The sequence below is a fragment of the Cynocephalus volans genome, chromosome 10, assembly GCF_027409185.1.
Source record: "Cynocephalus volans isolate mCynVol1 chromosome 10, mCynVol1.pri, whole genome shotgun sequence".
Lineage (NCBI taxonomy): Eukaryota > Metazoa > Chordata > Mammalia > Dermoptera > Cynocephalidae > Cynocephalus > Cynocephalus volans.
The window spans coordinates 109,838,740-109,860,727 of record NC_084469.1 but is presented as its reverse complement, the minus strand read 5'-3'; the positions used below and the strand labels follow the sequence as shown (position 1 = coordinate 109,860,727).

Here is a 21,988-nt window from a genome sequence, read left to right as displayed (position 1 = left end):
TCTCCAGAGCTGGACATTAGCGGGCAGTTGGCTGGGTTCCCCAGGACCCCAGCTTCGGTGGCTTCTGTGGCCGTGTTGCCTGTGTAAATGATGGCCTCTTCCTGAAACTTGCCCATGTTCATTTTATACCAGATTCTTTTGTTGCCAAACCATTTGGAGACCTGTGGACACACAGAGAAGTCTCTGGAAAAGCTGACCCAGCATGAGACACAATAAGAACAGATTGTGGACACCCCTGAGGTGCCCGTCACTCCCACCAGCCCAGAGAAACAGGCTCCCAGCGACAGCTGGGAGACCAGGACAGAAAGTGGCACAGACTGAACCATGAACCCAGGGAAGTGTCTGCAGCAGGTGGAGGACACCGTGGAGCCAGCGTGTCTTAGAGGAGAGGGACGACCTCCGCTGCCTAAGGGCCAGGGGCTGCTGGACCTTGGCCGGGGAAGGAGCTGGAAGGAAAACAAGAGTGTCTGTGATGCGCTGAGGCAAACCAGCATCACTTGCTGCTCACAGCAGCAACAGGCGACAGGTGACAGGTGACATTCTGCATTCCTCTTTAGAGACAGCGAGAGCCAGAGAGATGGGCATCCCCTTGGACCCGGTAGCCCCACTCCGGGAGTTCAGTCTAGGGAAAGAATGCGATGGAATCCAAAACTTACTGACCGATGACAGGGACCAGCTCTGATGGGGCAGCTGGAATGTACCACGCGCCGAGCCAGGCGCTGCCACATGCTGCTTTAATTAATCCCCATGACGACCTGGGAAGGAGTTGTCATCACACCAGGCCGCACGAAAGCAGAGTCTGCGAGCTGAGGAGCCGGGCCGGAGCCGAGATGGAATGTGGACCCCGGGTCTGACTGCAGACACCCTCCGAGGCCCCCCAGGGTGGGGCTTGTCACCCTGGGCAGATTGGGGCTGGGTTATTCTCTGCGGTGGGGGCCTGTCCCGCGCATTGCAGGGTGTTGAGCAGCATCCCTGGACTCCACCCACCCCCACCAGTCGTGACAACGAAAACGTTCCCTGGGACAGAATCGCCCTGGTGAGCACCCCTGGGCCAGCCCCTTCCCACAGGCACCGAGACATCCTCTGTGTCCCGTACAGGGTGGCGCAGAACTGGAACCCCCTCCACATCCCCAGGTAAGCATCTGTCACTGCTGTGAAATGCACGCACGGTGTGACGGACAGAAGTAAGACAGCTGAGTGACGGTGTAGGATCGTGGCAGACCTTGCTCCTTGAAGCAATTTTCTTTAATGACCCAACATTATCCTCTCAATATTAACTATTTTTTTAATCCCTTGTACATGCTCTTTGCTTCTCAAACAGGGTCTCTTCCCTGCCTGCCCCTGGATATGAGGGCGGCCTCCTAATCCAACCCAGGATTAGCACTTGGCTTCCTTCCATGTATCTCCAAAGAACACTCCAGAACCTGTTTGTGGAGCTGTTCGTCAAAACTAACAATTGTTATAAAAAAAAATAAAAAGCTGGAACAATTTGAACACCAAAACACATAACCTGATGAATAAAATAAATATCCAGGAGTCCATATTGATACAAATAAGTGATCGCATAAATGAATGGAGACCAATCTCCCATCAGAGGAATTCCAGGTAATTTATGCAGGTGCTGCCCCCTTGAGGAGGCGGGCGGAACTCCGCACCGCCCAGGCACGGGCTGCAAATAACGACTTCCTTCCAGAGGGTACAGGACGGAAAGCCAGAGGAAGGTGGAACTTTACGGTGGGAAACCCTAAGAAATAATACCTTAGCCAAAGGATCGACGTCAACACCGGCAGAGATAAGTCGCGCTGACAGTACGTACCTTTGATACGATGTGATGGGAAGGACACGTCACCTCTGTGGTCTTCCTCCCCAAACCCATCAACCCTGTCTTACCCTGAGAAAAAAACCAGACAAATGCCAGTGGAGGGACATTCTACAGAACACCTGACCAACACTCCTCAGAACTGTCAAGGTCATCAAAACAAGGAAAGTCTGAGAAACTGTCACAGCCTAGAGGAGCCTAAGGAGATGGGACAACTAGATGTCATGTGGGATCCTGGGACATGAAAAGGACATTAGAGAAAATGAAGGAAATCTGGATAAAGTATGGACTTTAGTCAATGATAATATATCCGTATTGGTTCATTCATTGTGACAAATGTGCCATCCTAATGTAAGACGTTAGAGTGAAAACCCTGTGTGGGTATATGGGAATGTTTTTGTACTGTCCTATTTTTCCTCACATCTACAACTCTTCTAAAATTAAATGTTTCTTTTTTAAAAAACAAAGCCAAAATCAGAAAAATGGTGCTTAACAGTTGCTATTTGGAATTTTAAAGGGAAAATCCACAAAATTCCTGTTTGCAGAGCCCGGACAAGGATGCAGCAAATGACACTTGAAAAATTTAGGGGCACATCAAACAGTTCTATTATTATCGCCATTTTACACCTGGGGAAACAGAGGCTGAGAGGAAAGTCATTTACCCAGAGTCCCATGGGAGGCGGGGCTGTTCACCAGCAATCCTGACCTCTGATCTGTAACTGTGGCCACCGCCCTGGCCCCAAGCTGACTGTAAGGTTTGCAGGCCAGAACAGCACAGCTCAAACAAGTCAACTTTGCCAAGGGTTGTGTCTTTGCACCTGGGGTTCCAAGCAGGGTGGCAGGCCCTTCCTCAGGACACACAGGTCCCCTTGCGTCTTTTCAGCAAGATTATGCCCCATCCCTTGTTACTTGGTTCTAAGTGGCTTTACTGGGGGGCTTCTGGGCAGAGGGATGTCCAACTGGGGGCCTAGAGGTGCTTCGCCAGACCTTCTGGGAAGCCTGGGCCCCTGGCCTTGGCCCCCGCCTGCCGTCTGGCCCACACAAACATAAATACTTGGAAATGGCTGACCCAACAGAATCTAGGTTGTGGTCAGGCCGTGGCTGAAGAAGCCACTGGAAAAGCACACAGCCCCCTTCCGCTGTCACATCCGGACAGCTGGATGCCTGTAATTGGGCCAGTTCCACACAGGAAGCTCTGGCTTCCTTAGACACACAAAGAGGAAGTCCGTGTAGCCTGAGGACACTGCTCTGCCCCCCGCCCCAGGGTCCAGCCCCCTCCCGGGCCTCTGCCCTGGATGTCCCCCAGGCCCTTTGGGTTCAGCATGTCCCAAATGGACCTGACGATCTTTCCTCAAAATACACTCCTCTTTCCGTGGCCATGTTTCAGCATCGTGTGCCTGTCCATCTGTCCTGAGCTACAAGCCGCACAGGTGGTCTGCACATCCATTGAGCACCTACTGGATACTGGAGCACCCTACTTGCATCTCCTCACTGGCCCCTCCTAGAGAGGCTGGTCCTGTGTCCACTTTGCTGATGAGGAAACAGGCCCAGGGTTTACTTGGAGTCAGCACAGATTCTGGAAAGCAGCCAGTTCCCTGCTTGCGCAGTGACAGGCGCCGGGGAGAACTTTTTTGTGGGTGGGGGCGTCCCCTCGTGGCCAAGCCAGGAACTGCAATCTGGGCCACAGTGGGTCTGTCCTGTCTACCACCTTCTCCTGAGCCCCAGTCCCGCCCCTGCTCACACACCCACCATGGCTCCCCATGGTCTCCTAGGTGGAGGCGGGGGCACCGGGCGAACCCCTGCTGGGTCACCACGGAATCTGTAAACACAAAACCTAGCCTCTTAGGTCAGTCCCAGGCCCTGACCCACTCCACCACTCAACCTGTAGCTTCATTTTCCCTAGCTGTGGTCTGGTCTATGATGACGTCCTCTGCCTCTTCAGGTCATGGTACAGATGAACGCTAGGCTGTCACTCACTAAGCGCTCACCAGCATTCAGGAGAGGTGCAGGGACCTGAAATGGCAGCTCCCGTGTCCCTCCCGCAGGATCCACTGGCCGGCACCCAGGCAGGAGTGGCCAAAACTGTAATGTGAGAGCAAAAAACCCCCTCTCCTTTGCAAGAAACTGAAACTGAAAGTCTAGGCTGTCTCCTGCCTGCCAATGCCCCAGCCAAGGGCTTCAAAAACTGCAGGTCAGGGGACTTCCTGGAACTTGCTATTTGTCAGGACAGCTCCTATGCTAATAAGGGGATGGCCGGTAGAAGGTTTCAGCAACCTCCCGAACTCCTCTTCAAACTCTCTGCAGCTTTTAGATTTGGATGTCACCAACTTTTTACCACTATAGGCCAGTGCCCATGGATGACCAATTGAAGGAGGAAGGACAGGGACCCCACAAGCTGCTGCTGTTGATAGGGATCTCTGTGCTCCTGGTGGTGGTTGTGGGTCTGGGGGTGCCCCTGATCATATTCGCTCTCAAGGCCAACAGCAAGGCCTGCCAGGACGGCCTCCGGGCAGAAATGGAGCATCGCAATGTCACTCACCTCCTGCAGCACCAGCTGACCCGGGCCCAAGAGGGCTTCCTGCAGGCTGAGACACGGGCTGCCACCTGCAACCACACTATGGTAAGCCACCGAAATGCCAGTGGAGGGCCTAGTGCTTGGGGAGGCCTAGAAACTCTCCTGAGAAATCCCCACCCGTAGGGTCTGGGAGGAGGTGGGGGAGGCCTTGAAACTGCCCCTGGGCCCCATATCAGGAGGCCTGGATTTCCCCACCAGAGTTTGGGGACCTCTAAACTCCCTCCAGGGATTTGGTGTGGGATGAGGCCTGAAAACGTCCCATAGCACCTGTTTTACTCTGATTTCTCTTGCTTGTAACAGAATACCTGAAACTGGGTAACTTATAAGAAAAAGAAATTTATTTCTTACAGTTTTGGAGGCTGGGAAGTCCAAGGTCCCCGGGGGCACATCTGGTGAGGGCCTTCTTCTTGGGGGGGACACTACAGAGTCCCATGGCGACACAGGTATCCCATGGCGAGGAGAATGCCTGTTAACATGCTCACTCGATCTCCTTAGAAAGCCACCAGTCCATAGCGGTGATGAGCCATTTTAACCCATTACTTCATGAATGCATTGATTCTTCCATGAGAACATAGCCCTCACCATCCAATGCCCTCTTAAAGGCCCCATCTTTTGACACCGCCATGTTGGGAATCAAGCTTCCACATAAGCTCTGGAGGGGACAAGCCCTCAGTCCATATCAGCGCCCAAATCAGGGGCCTTAGCATCCCCCACTAGGACTTGGGGGAATCTCCAAACTCTTTCCTGAGCACTGGCGCAGGGGAGCTTGAAATTCCCATGGGCACCAGTTTTAGGGGAGCAGGAATCCCTAGTAGGGGTTGGATGGGGACCTCACCAGGCCCTGAAGAAGGGGCTCTTCAAACTTCCACTGCATCCCTGAAACACTGACATTTTCACCTGGCTCCAGATATGGGGAACCTTGAAACTCTCACCGGACGTATAGCTTGACTTGGAGACCCTCCTGTGTTCTGAGTTTGGGAGGCGCCCTCTAAATCTTCTTGGGCAATATCCCAGGGCATCTGGGAATTTCTACCAGAATTTTCGTATGGAGTCTCCAAATTCCTGTGTGTGGGGGGTGCGCACTCAAAACATCCATTCTGAGGATTGCACACTTACTGGCAGCCCTGGGAAGGTGTGTGGTTGTGGCGATTTTTGAGGTTGGAGACAGAGGGGCAGAGAGGGTTGCAGGAGAACGCGAAAGGGGTTTGCACCTCAGCCCTTCTGTCTCCAGGGCTGGGGAGGGGGTCCCGGACTCACCCCAGCAGCCAACCCTCTCCCGGGTCAGAACCCCAGTTGCTGACGCTCTGTTCTGTCCCAGGTGACCCTGCTGGCTTCCCTGGAGGAGAAGACGGCTCAGGGCCTGAAGCAGCAGGCGCAGGTGGAGGAGCTTCAGGGTGAGAAAGGACGAAGCTCAGAGTTCCAGGGAGGGGGCTGAGGAGGGGTGCATTAGGTATTGAAGGAGGGGCCGCGTCGGGGACCCAGGCTTGGGGATCGGGGAGAGGGGCGGAGCCGGGTAGGGGCGTGGTCACGTGCCGACACGCCCCCTGATTCTGTCCCGCCCTCAGGAGAGATCACGAAATTGAACCTGAGGCTGCAAAACACTCTGGCGGAGGTGGAACGACTGAGGTCAGAGACATCCCTCCCCCAGACCATGCCCTTCCCACTCCCACCTCCTTACCCAAGACGCACGAGCCCCATTGCTCCAGGGGGTAAAGTCTGAGTCCCAGAGAGGGACAACCTTGTCCCTAGGGTCTCAGAGCCCTGGGTGACCGCTGCCCACTCCCCTCCCCCGTGACTTGGATGGGGGTGGATTAGATTCTGGGGTCGATGAGCCTCAAGCAGATCTGCAGGAGCCCGTCCAGCTGCTGCCTGAACTGCCCGATCTCTCCCAAAAGAGAGAAGGAGGCCTCGAGAGAGCACGAGCGCTCTCCCACCAGCGCCGCCTCCAGCCTCACGGTGGCCCCCGCGCTCTCGCTCCTGGGCCTCCGCGTTCTGCTGCTCTGAGATCCAGGGAAGTCCCCGGTGAGGAGGGGGCAGCCCCGGGGAGACGAAGGCTGGGAGGGGTGGCGGGGAGTCAGGGACTCGGAGGGGTCAGGGCCTGGGAGAGGGGCTGCGGGGGAGGGAGAGGAAGGGTGGGGCCCGGGAGGGGAGGGACCCCTGTTCTGTGTGCCTGGAGTGTGCCCTGAGTCCCTCTTACCTTGTCTCTTAGGCCACAGGCTGGACTGGTCTGGTTCCGCTGTGGCCGCTCCAACGTTCCCTTGACCTGGCCCTTTCTGAAAGGGACACGGACATCACGGTTGAGGAGGGACGCGGGGTTGCAGTGGGGACCCATGGAGCAGCCGCTGGGGTGGAGCAGCCGCTGGATTGGCGGGGGGCTGCCTCCCCCAGAGCCGGGTGCAGAATGAGGCCCCCTCCTCCTCCCTGCTCCTCCTCTCCCCTCCTCCTCCTGGGCTTGGGCATGGGGGGGGCACCTGCTTCTTGCTGTCATGGTTTGCGGGGGTGGGTAGCTTTCATTCCGGAATCTTTGAGCTCCAAAAAATAAACATCCCTTTGGGAGGGACAGACTTACTCTCAAGTTTCTGGAGTGTCATTGTGTCATCGCTAAGCATCTGGGGACTCCCCTGCAGGTAAGGGTGGACACCTGTTGATATCTGCACCTAGCCTTCCCTGATCCAGAATGTTTTCAGGAACCCCCAGGGTCTGGGCAGCCACCACCCCAGTGCCTCCCTGGCCTGCCTCGCCGCTCGGATCATTGTAAGGACTCTGCACCCCATCACAGCTCACTGTCTGCCCAGGGCTGTATTCTCATCTCCTACTGGATTCCCTCCTGATTCCTGTGGTTCCAATGAGGACACTGAGGTTGTGATGAAGGTCACCTTGTCCTGCTCCCCCCTCCCCACCTTAGTCCGTTTTGAGTTGCTACAACAGAATCCCACAGGCTGAGAAATTTATAAAGAACAGAAATCTATTTGGCTCACGGTTCTGGAAACTGGGAAGTCCAGGTGTGAGGGGACTTGTCTGGCAAGGACCTTCTTGCTGCTCATAACATGGCAGAAGGCATCACATGCACAAGAGAGAGTGAGAGGGCCAGGAGGGGCCAAATTCACTTTCATAACAAACCCACTCCCACAATGACAACATTAATCCATTCAAGAGGGTGCAGTTCTCGTGACCTAAACAACTCCCAACACTGTTGCACTGGGGTTAAGTTTCCAACATATGAACTTTAGGAGACACATGCAAACCATAGCATTCACCCTTGGCCCCCCAAATTCATGTCCTTCTCGCAATGCAAAATACATTCATTCCATCCCAATAGTCCCAAAAGTCTTGACTCATTTCAGCACCAACTCAAAAGCCCAAAGTCTTATTTAAATCAGATATGGATGAGACTCAAGGCACAATTCATCCTGAGGCAGAGTGTCTTCCAGCTGTGAGCTTGTGAAGTCACACAAGTTATCTAGTTTCAAAACACATTGATAGAACAGGCATAGGATAGACATTTCCATTCCAAAAGGAAGAGATAGGCAGGAAGAAAGGATAACTGGTCCCAAGTAAGTCCAAAACCCAACAGAGAAAACAACATTAAGTCTTCAAGCTGGAGAATAATCTCCTTTGAGTCCATGTCCCTCATCCTGGGCACACTGGGGTGGGGGGGGAGCCCTAAGGGCCTCAGGCAGCCCCACCCGCATGGCTTTGCTGGGCTTAGTCCACCTGGCAGCTCTCATGGCTTTGAGTCTAATGCCTGCGGCTTTGCCAGGCTGGAGTTACGTGCTGGTGGCCCTACAGTTCTGGAGTCACAGGGGCTGCCCCACTCCTATGGCTCCACTGAGCAGTGCCCTAAGTGGGGGGGCTGTGTGCCGCGGCTCTGCCCTGTGACAAGTTTCTGCCTGGGCCCCAGGCTGTCTGTGACATCCTTTGAAATCTAGCTGGAAGCCAACGTAGCTCCACAGCTCTTGCCTTCTGTACACCTGCAGAATTAGCATCACATGGATGCTGCCAAGTTTTATAACTTGTATCTCCCAGAGTGTTGGATTGAGCCACAGCTGGGGCAGCCAAGAGGCACTGCTCCAGAATTTGGGGACCAGGGTACCAAGGAGCCCTGAGCAGTGAATGCTGAGGTCCCAGAGGTACCTCTCTGGAAACCTTGCCCTCAGGGTCCTAGCTTGCCTCAAAGATCTTTAAAATGCCTTTGGGGTCTTTCTCCCATTGTCATGATAAATAGAACCTGGCTTCCTTCTATCCATATTAATCGGTTTAGCAAATGCCACTTAGCATTCTCTCCTGAACATGCTTTTTTATTATTTACAAAGCCAGGAGGTTTTTTGCAACTGTATAACAAGGATGGTCTTTACTCCTGTTTTCAATATTTTATTGCTCACTTACATCTGAGACCTCATCAGAATGGCCTGATGAGACCGTACTGTTCATATTTCTACCAACATTCTGATCATGACCACATAAGTAATCCCTAAGAAGATTTAGGCCCTCCCTACAGATCTTGTCTTTTTCTGAGCCCTCACCAGAATCTCCCTGGATGCTCCATTCACAGCAGTCTAGGCTTTTTCTAGCCTGCTCCTCCAAATTCTTTCAGCCTCTACCCATTACCCAGTTCCAAAGCCACTTAAGCTTTTTCAGGTACTTGTTGTAGCCCTATTTCTTGGTACCAATTTTCTGTCTTATTCCTTTTTTTGCTGCGTTTATAACAGAATACCACAGATGAAGTCATTTATAATGAACAGAAATTTATTTGGCTGACAGTTCTGAGGGCTAGGAAGTCCAAGATCAAGGTGCTGCCTCAAGGAAGGCTTCTTGATGTGTCATAACATGGGCAAGAGAAAGTGAGAGAGGGCAAGGGGGAGGCTGAACTCACTTTTATAACAAATGCACTCCCACAATAATGACATGAATCCATTAATAACGACCTAAACCTTTCCGTTAGGCACCCCTGTCAGCACTGTTGTATTGAGGATTAAGTTTCCAACACATGAGCTTTGGGAGACATGTTCAAACCACAGCACTTCCCTCCCACAGAAAGTGCTGAGCTGGGATTTATTCCAGGATCTGCAGACACATACAGACCAGGCCTTTGTCAGAATGTTCTCCCTTCCTCCACCCCCCAATTTCTTATTCATGCTGTGATACCCAGCTCTGGGAACTTCTCTTCCAGAGAGTCCCCGTGCTTCTCCAAAATTGAGGGCTATAATCCCAATAGACCCTTCGCCCACCTTCTTGGATCCTCCCATCCCTCATATTCCTTTCCTCCTCTGTTATCTTCCTTCCTCAAAGCTCTTCTGGAATCCCAACTATTGTCTGTGCAACTTCCTGTGCATGGCACTGGGGCCGGGAGTCCTGTGTCCCAGATTTATGTGCTGTCTTGAGGTCCCATGATCCCCAGCCCACATGGTCAGTGAGATGAGAAAGGCCTCTCCCTCCATGGCTCCCGCTTGTCTCCTGGGGATCCCCAAACACTGCCCCTGCCACAGTCCCCCTGCTGCTCTTGTCCCCCCATTTCTCCTTAATCACCACACTCCACCCTCCTTGACCTTTTCTCTGTGCGTCAACCTTGCCAAGCTCCTTCCTGCCTCAGGGCCTTTGCCTGTGCTCTAGCTGCTGCCTGGAGAACCTGTTCTCACTCCCAAGGTCAAGGGCAGGGTCTCAGCCTCAGCACTGTTCACATTTGGGGCTGGATCATTCTCTGTGGTGGGGACCATTTTGTGTATTGTAGGACATTTAGCAGCATCCCTGGCCTCTACCTAATAGACGCCAGTAGCACACACGCCCACCCCAGGCTGTGATAATAAAGAAATGCCCTCAGACATTGCCAAATGTCCCCTTGGGGCCAGAATTGCCTCCAATGAGACCTTCTGCTCTACAGGGTGAGGCTCTGTCTGTCCCCTTCACTTCCATGTCCTCAACTTGCAGGAGGGCTCAGAAGGAGCTCTCGGGGCCACTTCACAATGACTAAGTCATTTCAGCTCCCACAACAGCTCCATCTAGGTGAGGCAGCTGAGGTCCAGGGAAGTTACTGGACTTGCTCAGGGTTAACAAGTTGGGCAGTTAACCCTCCACATTTCTTTTTCTGCAGGAAACAAATCCTCCCCACATGACCTCGGTCCCCTGACCACCCTTTGGGCCAAGGGAAGGTCCCAAAACAGTGCTGCTCCTCCCCCTACCAAGCCTGGGCTGTGTTTTGCTGATGAAGGGAAAAGGTTTGCCCAATACGACAGATTAAACCCTCGAACCCCCCTACAATGGCCCTAGTATAAACTTCTCATCCTAAAAATTCTCTTTCCTGGCTATTTTGTCCTCTTCTGGTGAGACCTGACTCCGTGGCTGTGACCCACCTATTGGTAGAGGAGCCTGAGAGGGTGGGAGGTTCTGCAGGCCCCAGCGGGTACCAGCCCCAGCCAGAATCCGGCAGTGACCAGCGGCCGCTGTGTGTCCCTGGCCTGAGACTCAGCCTCTCTGGGCTCTGGTTTCTTCATCCAGAATGGGGGCAGGGGGAGTAGAGAGTCGGTCACGCTCAGCTCACATTTCCTGCACACCTACTGTGTGCCAGGCCCGTGTGATTTCGGTGCGAACAAGCAGGTGGGGACTTGGCTTTTTAGGCGCCCACCCAGTCTGATGGGGGAGGCGGCCGGAATCCATCACATCATCAAGGTAAATGACAGCAGGGCGTTGGGAACTGATCAGAAGGGGCAGGTTGTCAACAAGCCTGGATCTGATTCACGCTGTAAGATCGCCCCCTGGCGGCGCAGTCGAGACGGGCGGGGAGGCCGGGCCGGTCCATCCTCGTGTCTACCCCACAGCCCTCTTCACAGCAGGTGTAGCAGCCTAAGCCAGGCCGACCTTAGTCAATGCAGTGGCCTCCCATCTCCCAGCCTCAGTCTCCCCACCAACAGAACGGGGACAACAGAATGGGGCCCAAACCCTCGCCGAGCGCCCCCTTCGCGCGCGGATGTGCTCCCCTGATTCCTACCGAGCCCTACCGAGCAGAAGCTACGACTCTCCCCATTTCAGAGGGGGAAACTGAGGCTCGCAGGGCAGCACGTGGGGTGCAGAGGCAGGACTGGCACCCAGGACCCCCAGTGCTTTCTCGGGCTCGGCGTGACAGGCTGGCCCTTGGAGGGGGTCCGACCCCTCCCGACGGACTCGGGAAGCCACGGCCCGGCGGGGCGGAACCGTGGGCGTCTCCGGCGCTCCAAGGTGCCAATTAGATGCTCGTGGCCGTCTGGGGCCAGATCTTGGACTGCGGCATGGCCGAGCCAGCGCCGGAGCCGGGGCGCGTGTGGAGGGTGCTCGCCCTGTGCGGGGCCGCCGTGTTCCTGGCGGCGGCGGCGGCCGGCGGGGCGCTGGTGGCCTGGAATCTGGCTGCCTCGACAGCCCGGCGGCCTCGCTGTCCGGAGCTGGGGGCCAACGCCACGGCGGCGCCCTGGGACCCGGCGCCCGAGGTCGAAGAGCTGCAGCGCCGGCTGGCAGAGGCTGCCCAACGCGAGGAAGCCCTGGCCGGGCAGCTGGACCTGGCCGAGGGTGTCCGTCGGGAGTTGGAGGAGGCACTCAGAGCCTGCCAGGGACGCCAGGTAGGAGGGCGGACGCAGGGAGGAGGCTGGAAAATCCAGAAGGTCGGGAGAAAGGACCTGCACACACATCCCTGGGATTCCCTCCGTGCCTCAGTTTCCCCAATTCTTCGAATTGGAGAAGGTGATTGAGAATAACACCATCATACATCTCCTTTAATAGCAGTTCACCCTTGATTCTACCTTCTGATTAAAAAGGCCCCACTGTCCTCTGCTATGTGGCCGGGGAAACCCCTGACCCCTGAGCCCACCTTGTGCTAACCTTCCCCCCATGTGCCCACTCAACCCCTAGTCCCTGCCAGTGTCCAGCAGCCCTATTTTGAGAAAGGGACACTCATGTCACCTGTAATTAGGAGGCTAAAGTTGGCCTCCTGGGGGAGGTACCCACCAAGTCCTCTCTTTTCCCTTGGCCACCCCCTTCAAACTCGTTCTTAACCCTTCCCAGCCCTGAGCCTCCCAGAAGAACCATCTTCAAAATCCCAACCATTTACGTTCATTAAGTGAATACCATGTTCCCCTGTGTGTCCTGTCCAGCAGAGGTTGGGCAGCACCTGAATTTTAAAAATCGAAAGGGACCCCTACCCATTTTCTGCCCACCCAAGAGAAGGGCCTGGGGCAGCGAGGTCAGGGGCAGCTGAGGTACCTGAGGTTAAGATCAGCCTGTCCTGGACTCGAGTTCTTTTTTTTTTTTTCTTTTAAGATGACCCGTAAGGGGATCTTAACCCTTGACTTGGTGGTGTCAGCACCACGCTCTCCCAAGTGAGCCACAGGCCGGACCCTGGACTCGAATTCTGACTCTGTCTCTTGCTGGAAGATGCTCTGAGGAGGCCAAAACAGTTATTTTGCAGAAAGTCCCACAGAAGCTCCCAACACTTAATCAAGAAACCAGTCATTGTCAACCATCAAATTGGCTGGTTTGAAACCCCAGTCAGCGAGACCTACATGTTTTTGCTTTTTTTCTTTTTCCTGTTCTTGTTGTTGTTTTTCTTTCTTTCTTTCTCTTTTTTTTTTAAAAAAAAAGATGACCGGTAAGGGGATCTTTACCCTTGACTTGCTGTTGTCAGCACCACGCTCACCCAGTGATCTAACCGGCCATCCCTATATAGGGATCCGAACCCGTGGCCTTGGTGTTATCAGCACCACACTCTCCCAAGTGAGCCACGGGCCGGCTCTTTTTTTTTTTCCCCTTTTTAAAAAAATTTTTTTTGTTTGTTTGTTTGTTTAGCAAGTTCTAGATGGAGCTGGGATTGGAACTTGAGCCTGACGGCTGCGGTTTCCACTTTCAGATGCCTTAGGGTGTGGGGGGGGGGGGTGGACCTGTGCAGAGACCTCCCTCCAGGCAGGCAGCTGTCACTACTCGGTACCCCAGGCTTCAGAAGTGACTTCTGTGTTTTACAACTACAAGGACCCAAATGACATTCCGAGCAAAGCTCAGGCAACAGGGTCGCCCGTGTCCTCTCACTATCCTCCACAAAGGGCAAGATCAATTCACTGCCCCCTTTCCCCGCTCCTCCTCCTCTACTTCCCCTCCACTCCGCAGAACCGGCTTCGGACCCAACTAACGACACTGAAGAGTGAAATGGACGAGGCCAAGGCACAGGGGACCCAGATGGGGGCCGAGAACTGGGCGCTGACAGGTGCGTTGGGGCACAAGGAGATGGGGCAGGGATCGAGGTGGGAGGAGATACGAGGTTCCTAGATACGCCAACGACATGCACAGGTGCAGACGTGATGCAAACGACATGCACATAAGTGAAAATTTATGAAATAAACGCAAATAACATGCAGAGGCCACGCGAATATCACGAAAATCACGCAAATGCAAAAAATATGCAAATGCCTGTAAACGATTCACAAAAGCAGAGCAAACCTATGAATATCTATGCAAATGACACGTAAAAGTCATGCAAATGGGACACAAATGTAATTCAAATAAAGCAAAGAACGCAAACGGCACTCAGATTGTACACTCGGACGCTGGCGTGCGTGGGGCGGGCGCGGGGTCTGCAGCCTGACCCCGCGCTGCGCCCGCAGAAGCCCTGGCGCGCTGGGAGGCGGCGGCCACGGAGTCTGAACGGCGGCTGGACGAGGCGCAGAGACGCGCAGGCGCGGCCGAGGCCGAGGGCGAAGCCTGCGCGGCCCGGGAGGTGGCGCTGCGCGATCGCGTGTGAGTGAGGGACGGCCCCGGTGGGGAGGACAGGCAGGGCTCACAGCCAATGAATGCGCAAGGCTTTCTTTTCTCAGCCAATCAGAACTTGGGGAAGGGGAGAAGCCGGAGGGGGGCGTGGTCATGTGGGCGGGACCTTGGGGAAACTCAGCGGGAGGAATCTAGGGATGCGGGGACTGTCTTGGGGACGCGTTCTCCAGGTTGGGGTCGGCGCAGATGGGAGCCCTGAGGAGGGACGCGGAGCGGAAGAGAAGGGCGCAAGGAAAAGGGATCATCGAGGATGGAGTTGGTGGCTCCGGGGGCAGCTCTTCGGGGGAAGGGGCTGGGAGTCCCTGGGGAGGAGTCCCGGAAATGAATGGGATGGAGAAGGGATGGGAGACCTTGGGGGAAGCGGGTCTCTGGGAGTAGAGTTCCCAGAAAAGTGGCTCGCGGGTGCCTGAGGGCCGAGGGTCTCTCAGGACAGGGGTCCAGTTGCTGACGGGCCCCTCCCCTTTCCCGGCAGTAAAGCCCTGGAGGCCGAGGTGCGCCCCCCGCGCAGAGTGCCGCGCCCCCGGCCCCGCTCCCGCCCGGGGTCCCGGCCCCGGACCCGCTCGCGCTCTCGCCCCGGAACCTCGGGGAGCGGCTGCCGGCGGCCGGCGCGGCGCGCACGAGGGTGAGTGGACCCCCAGCAGGACCCGGCCTCCGGGTCACCAGGATAGACATTATGGGGGTCTCTCGGGGACATGTATGCCCACGCTGGATGAGACGCTCAGTCGACACCCATCAACACTCAGCTTTAGACCCAGGAGCTGCCCTGAACGGAATCTCAACAGAAGAGACTCAACCCTCTCTCCCCGACTATATAGTGTTTATTCTACAGATGGGGAAACGCCCATTTGGTCATACAGTGAGATAGTGCTGAGCTGGGACTTGAAGTCCCCTCTAACGACAGGGTTGCCCTCATTCCACAGATATGAGGACTTGAAGTCCAGATCTTGCTTGCTGGAGAGTGACCAGATCTTGCTTGCTGGAGACTGTCCCTCTTTGGGTCTCAGTTTACCCTGTCATAAAATGGTGATTGGAGTCATGTTTACGGAGCTAGTATATCCTTGATACCAAAAACTGACAAAGACAGCACAATAGAGAAACTACAGTCCCCTCAGACTGTGAGGAGGGTATAAAATTCCCAGATGGAATTTCAGCAAAGAGAACCAAGTGACACGTTTTTAAAATACACCACAACAAAGGGAACTGATGCCTGAGATGGAGGGATAGCTCAGTATTCAGAAATCTGCTAATATAACTCACCATATTAATGAATCAAATGAGAAAATGCATAAATTCTGAAAAGGCCATCAAAAACAGGGCCAAGATGAGGATGTCTGCTTTCAAGTATTTAATATTGTTCTGAAGTAGTAGTCAATGCAATCAGATAAGAAAAGGAGATAACAGGTATGAATAAAAGAGGAAGCAAGTCTAGGTTGAATCATATGAAAGTGGTGTTTGTATAAGTCAAAAATAATTGAAATATCAACAATTTCATAAGGTTCAGATTCACATTATTTGTTTGTTTTTATATTTATTTTTTACCTTTTTAAATTTTTACTTTTTATTTAAATTTAACCTTTATATTTGGCATAACTTCAGACTTGCAGAAAAATTGGAAGAATAGTGCAAAGAATTCCTGGATACCCTTCACCCAGATTCCCCAAACGTTAACATTTTATTTTTATCCATTTTGCATATATTTCTGAGCCTTTTGAAAAACTTTCAGAAATGATGTCTCTTTACCCATAAATACTTGAATATGCATTTCCTAAAAACAAGAACATTCTGTCATATAATCACGGTATGGTTATAAAAAGCAGGAAATAAATATTGATAAAATACTATTATCTAATCTCCAGACCTTAATCAGATTTTACCAACTGTCCAATAATGTCCTTTGTAACAAAAGAATATCCAGGCTCACACACTGCATTTGTCATGTCTCTTTAATCTCCTTTAGTCTGGAACATTCCTCAGTCTGTCTTTGATTTCCATGACACTGGCATTTTTTTAAAGCCTAATCCACTTATTTGGTAGACTCAAGTTAAGACCTCAGTTTGGGTTTGTTTGATGTTTTCTCTTGATCTGATTCAGGTTGGCATCTTACCTAGGAATACCCCCAGATATTGTTAAAATATATTATTAAATTATGCTGATAGCATAATTTATATGTAGAAAATAAAAGAGAACTGACTGAAATTTTTCTATTTGGAAACAACTAGCTAGAAAATCCTTTGGAAAGAGAGGTCCCATTTCGAATAGCTTTTTAAAATATTTTTTTAATTGTAAAATATACATGACATAAAATGTACCATATTAACCATTATTAAGTGTACAGTTCTGTGGCATTTAGTACATTCAGAATATTGTATAACCATCACCACTATCTATTTCCAGAACTATTTTGTCATCCCATGAAACATCCCATTAAACAAATATTTCTCCCTCCTCCCAGCCCCTGTTAACTTCTATTCTACTTTCTGTCTCTGTGAATTTGCCTATTCTAAATATTTCATATAAGTGGAATCATACAATATTTGCTCCTTTGTGTCTGACTTATTTCACCCAGTATAATTTTTTCAAAGTTCACCCATGTTGTAGCATGCATAGATCAGAATTTCATTTGTTTTTATGGCTGAATAACATCCAATTGTGTGTGTGTGGTATATTTTGTTTATCCATTCATCTGTTGATGGATATTTAAGTTGTTTCCATCTTTTGGCTATTGCAAATAATGTTGGTATGAACATTGGCATACAAGTATCTGTTCAAGTCCTTATTTTCAGTTCTTCAGGTATTTACCTAGCAGTAGAATCGGTCGATCACATGGTTATTCTATGTTTAAGTTTTTGAGGATCCACCAAACTGTTTTCCACAGGGTCTGTACCATTTTACATCCCACCAGCAATGTATGAGAGTTCCAGTTTCTCTATATCCTTGTCAACACTTGTTATTTACTTATTCATTTATTTTTTTGCAATAGCCATCAGATAGTTTTTTATACCTGGGAATAAAGTCTAATAGGTTAATATTTGAAAAAACAACTCTGTAAAAAAACGGGCAAAGAACAAGAACAGCCAATTCACAGAAACATCCAAAAAATGGTGCTCAATCTTAGTCCTAGAATAAAAAGTGTGAATGAACAGATGAGATTGGAAACCTAAATGTAAAAGAAAAAAATGTAAATGAGCAGATGAAGTTGGAAACCTAAAGTAAACAAAGAAAGAAACTACAATGTGGTACCACTTTCTACCCATTAGTCTGGTAAAAAAAAATTTTTTTAAATGGAAACAAAAGTTTGCAAATACACTATGTTGGCACTGCTGTGGAGAAATAAGCAATTCCACAAAATGCTGGTGGGGCTGCTCATTGGTGCAACCACTGGGGAAGGCAATTTTCTAGAATCTCTCAATATAAAAGAGCACATACCCTTTGACCCATCAATTCCCTTTCCAGAAATTTTTCTACAATCATATTTACATGTGTACAAAATTATGGACTAAATGCAATGTAGAATCCTGGGTTGGATCCTGGCACAGAAAAATATATGGTGGAAAAACTGAGGAAATCAAGTAAAGTCTACAGTTTAATTAATGGCAAATGTGTCATCACATTTGAAATTAAACGGTAAATTAATTTCTTAGTTTTGCCAAATGTGCCATGGTATATGACACATGGAGAAGCCAGGTGAGGGATAGTCAGGGACTCTTTTGACTATCTTTGCAACATTTTTGTAAATCTAAAATTATTCCAAAATAAAAAGTTTACTTTTACAAAGGAGAAAGGGGGGTGAGGTCATTTATTATCACATTCTAAACGTTAGTGTCCATCAGCTGGGGACTATTTAAATGAGTGTCTGTCCATCCACACAGTGGAATACTGCACATCAGTTTAAAAGGCCAAAGCAGATCTTCTCTGAGACACATTAAAGTGAAAAGCAGGAGAGTGGTAATTTGTGTACATTTTTTTAAATATTGGGGGAGGGGGCCAGACTTTTATCCAAATATCTCTTAAGGAGACACTGGTCACAGCTGTGGCCTCTGGGGAGCGAACTAGGCGGCTGGGGATTGTCAGGAGACACAGACCTTTCTCTATGTATCTTTTTGTAAAGTTTGGATTTTTTTAATTCATTCACATGTATTACCTTTTAAGAACTAAAAATTAAAATTTGTTTTTAAAAATTCCTAAGAGGCTGGTGTAGGGAGGGAGGGAAGTGGGAGCCCTAGGAATTCTGACACCCTCCCCCACAAGCCAGTCCTGCTCATTATCCCTCTACTTACCTGGGACTTGAAGGTACATGATTAGTCTTCACCTGAGAAGGGGGCTCACCTGGAGGGGGAACTGGAAGCCGGGACTGAGGAGGAAGTGAGAGTACAGAGGGATAAGAGGGCGTGTTCCGCTGCTGGCCACCAGGGGCCGCCACAGCCTGCAGGCCCAGTAGTCGCCTGCTGAGGGCCCAGCGTTTGAGAGGCTGTACAGAGTGGGTCTGAGACCCCTGATCTTGGCGTAAATCGAGAAGCAAGCAGGAAACGGCTCCTCCTTCTGAAGTCAACCAGAGCTACAGGCCTGGAGGTTGACCTCTCCTTGGCTAGGGCCCCAGGGAGGTAAGACCTCCTCTCTGTGGTGCTTGCTGCAGGGTCCAAGGGCTGATCTGTGTAAGGGGCAGGGCTCAGAGCTGTACGTGGGACCTAAATCATTGTCATTATCTTTCACTTATTCTGTTGGCTCCATCTTGGCCATAACTTTGAGACCCCTGAAAATCAGTTCTGGGGATGGAGGGTAATAGAGAGCCATGGCAGGTGTGTGAGTAGGAAGGGTGCAGTCAGAGCTGGTGTCAGAGAAAGTTGGAGAGGGAAGGATTTGAGGCTGAGGGCTTTGAATCCCAGGGAGGTCACAGGGCAGAGAGTAGGTGAGGATTTGGGGTGATTTGGTGAGAACAGGCCCAGGCCCCAGGCTGCACTGAGGCTCCAGCACTCCTTGGTGGGATCTGCCTCCTGGACCCCATCAACCTCCCACCCACAGGGCCACCACACAGGCCCAGCCCCTGCCTGCCCATCTCTACCTTTCTACTTATCACTGTGGGTCTCTATTGGTCTCTCTGTCTCTAAGGGTCTCTCTGTCTCTCTCTGTGTCTACCCCTGTCCCCAGTGCACCCTCCTCGGTAACTCCCCTATCTGTGCTTACTCTGGAGACCCCTTCTCACGGCTGCAGGGACAGGGGTGGGGAGTGGAAATGGGAAGCCCCAGACCAGCTGTAGGCAGGGGGCACTTGGGACAGCAGCTACCTGACCTCACCAGCTACCTAGTCCCAGGCAAGGAAGGGGGTCCCCATTCTTCAACAGGGATCACAGAGTCCCAGACAGCACAGGCTCCCCCCAACCCACGGGATGCTCTTTGCCCCCTCTGTCACCTCTAAAAGCACAAAACTTAATTTCACTTCAATTTAACCAAAAAGCAAACACATTAATGTGAAAGCAGAGGGTTTTCTGAACTTCACTGAAATATTTCTTCACCAGAATATCACTTCCTCAAGGACCTTCATGAAATCCTGTGCAATTTTTTAAAAATCCTCAGGTCTCCATGGGGATTTCAGTGCTGATTTTCAGGAAGAGACACAGAGTTGTCCTCATGACAGTTTTCCCTTCTCCAGCCAAACAAACAAATAAAACCAAATTGATTGTTTTCCATTTAAGAGTGGGGGTTAAAACAGAAGCCTGATTTTGTGATGACCCTCGGAGGGAATTCAGAGAGATTCATGTGCAAAATTTCCTATTGACATGACACATTGTTTTCAGGAAAAAACCAAATGTTCACACCAGGGCTGATGCGTTTGACCTCATGTGAATCCTGGGGCCAGTTGCTCACCTCCTCCCTCTGGAATTACTACGCCAGGGACACAGGCAGAATGTTTTCAGAAAGTCTATTTTTAGGGATTTTAGACATTGCTGGCAGGATTGCCAATGGAAACAACCTCTTTAGAGGACAAATTGGTGACAGCTATCAGAATGTAAAATGTGCCTGCTTTGGGACCCAGCAATTTCATTTCTGGAAGTCTGATTTCAAATCTTCCTTTGTTCATTGAAACAAAAAATTTAGGAACAATCTAAATGCCCACCCATAATTATTATGGTAATGAATGTGGTGAAAACCTAAACAGCAAGCAAAGGGAATCAACTGATCTCAAAGATATAACGTTGAGCAAAAACAAAGGAAGGTCTATCATACCTTCTCTGTTAAAAAAAAAATCTAGCTAATAAAACAAGTTATTCAAAAAAGAAACATTATAAATCAAAGGTGTGAGATCAAATTGCCAAAAGGAAACAGAATATTGTTTTTGAGCTCCATACAAATGTCATTAGTATGTATATTTAAAACTCTGGTTCTTACACTGTGACAGTTGCTCAAAATTGTAGCATATTAGCATCATCAGGTCTAGGGTGGCTTTTTAGTTTTCTGGGAGTTTATGGTTGCCTTATTTTTTTCCTTGTCAACTGATGTCATGTTTATACATACATATGAGGGGATCTCAAAACGTTCATGGAAAGATTCATATTATCTTTTAATTATATTTTTCCATGAACTTTTTGAAGTACCCTTGTATATGCAACACCTTCACTATGTGGTGAAGAATAACCAAAATCTTAGGTACACACCAAGACTGTCACACCTCCCAGCATTGGTCCAGGTACTACCTCCTGCCTGAGTTCCTCCACTGGACCCTTGTCACCCACACTCTACCCTATCGTGCCCTCCTTCCCTTAGTGCTCTCACAGGCTCAGGGCACCAACAGCTGGGGACAGTGCCCCTCCCCTATGTCTCATTTCCTCAGCCTGGCATCAGATGCCACACATGACCACCATTTATTAAGGCTGACTGTGTGCCAGGCACTGTACCAAGTGCTTCACAACTGGCTATGCTGTCCCCACTTCACACAGGAGAAAACTGAGGCTCAAGGAGAAGTCACTTGTCCAAGGTTACGCAGCTGGTAGGGTGGCTCAGCCAGAGCTTAACTCCGGAGCCCTAAACCATAACCCTGCATTCACTCTGCCTACCTTGACCCCACCAACAAAGATGTCCTCCTCCTACCCTGCTCTGGGGGGCTCTGGGTGGGTCTGGCAAACCTGGAGAAATAGCTGGTTGGGCACCAGCTGCAGCCCCCAACCCTCCTCCCCCCCGCCCCCCACCCCTGGGAAGTGTCCGGAACCAGGAATCACTGGGTAGCTGCAAAGGCCAGGGGTCAGACAGAGATTTCCTGTCCACCCCTGGGAACTTCCTCCTTCCCGGCCCAATACCCACCTCACTGAGCACCACCCTGGAGGACCCCTCCCTGCTGTCGATGACACCCCCTACTCCATTACCCTAGATAATGAGGGGACAGGTCCTCATGCCCCAGACTTTGCCCTGCTGTGACCCCTGCAGGAGGTGGACAGCAATTCTAGGACTGTCACCTGTCTGGGGCCCAGTCACCTTTCCAACTCCCTGCCCCTGTGGCTCCCTCCAGCCAGCTCTGACCCCACAGGGCTTAGGGTATCTGTGTCCTGCTTTGTCTTCCAAGACTGGGAGCTGCTCATGACCAGGCATGGGGTTGACATCTGTTGGGGGATCCTGGCATCACCAGCAACCAAAGAAGGGACTCTGGGAGGGGTTACCCTGGAATTCCTGATTCTGGGGTGACCCACTGTAACCCCAGAAGATTCCTGTGGGATTTTGAGCATCAGAAGGCAGAAAGCTCAACCCCGTCCTATCTACACTTCCCGTTTACCGTCTCAACGGAGCCCCCAAATAATACTGCAAGCAGAAAATGATAGTAGTCATCACAAC

The 21,988-nt window shown here is 51.1% G+C and overlaps 2 protein-coding genes across 2 annotated transcripts; both read left to right on the top strand.

Moving 5' to 3' along the window:
- Window positions 1-4,071: 4,071 nt before the first annotated feature.
- On the top strand, window positions 4,072-6,398 carry BST2 (bone marrow stromal cell antigen 2). Its single transcript, XM_063110070.1, has 4 exons — window positions 4,072-4,439; window positions 5,713-5,788; window positions 5,960-6,020; window positions 6,290-6,398. Exons 1-4 carry the CDS (start codon window positions 4,137-4,139, stop codon window positions 6,396-6,398), a joined length of 549 nt encoding a protein of 182 aa, XP_062966140.1. The 5' UTR covers window positions 4,072-4,136.
- Window positions 6,399-11,653: 5,255 nt separating this feature from the next.
- CCDC194 (coiled-coil domain containing 194) lies at window positions 11,654-14,797 on the top strand. The gene is made up of 4 exons (XM_063109217.1): window positions 11,654-11,977; window positions 13,515-13,611; window positions 14,009-14,141; window positions 14,644-14,797. Exons 1-4 carry the CDS (start codon window positions 11,654-11,656, stop codon window positions 14,795-14,797), a joined length of 708 nt encoding a protein of 235 aa, XP_062965287.1.
- The last annotated feature ends 7,191 nt before the right edge of the window (window positions 14,798-21,988 follow it).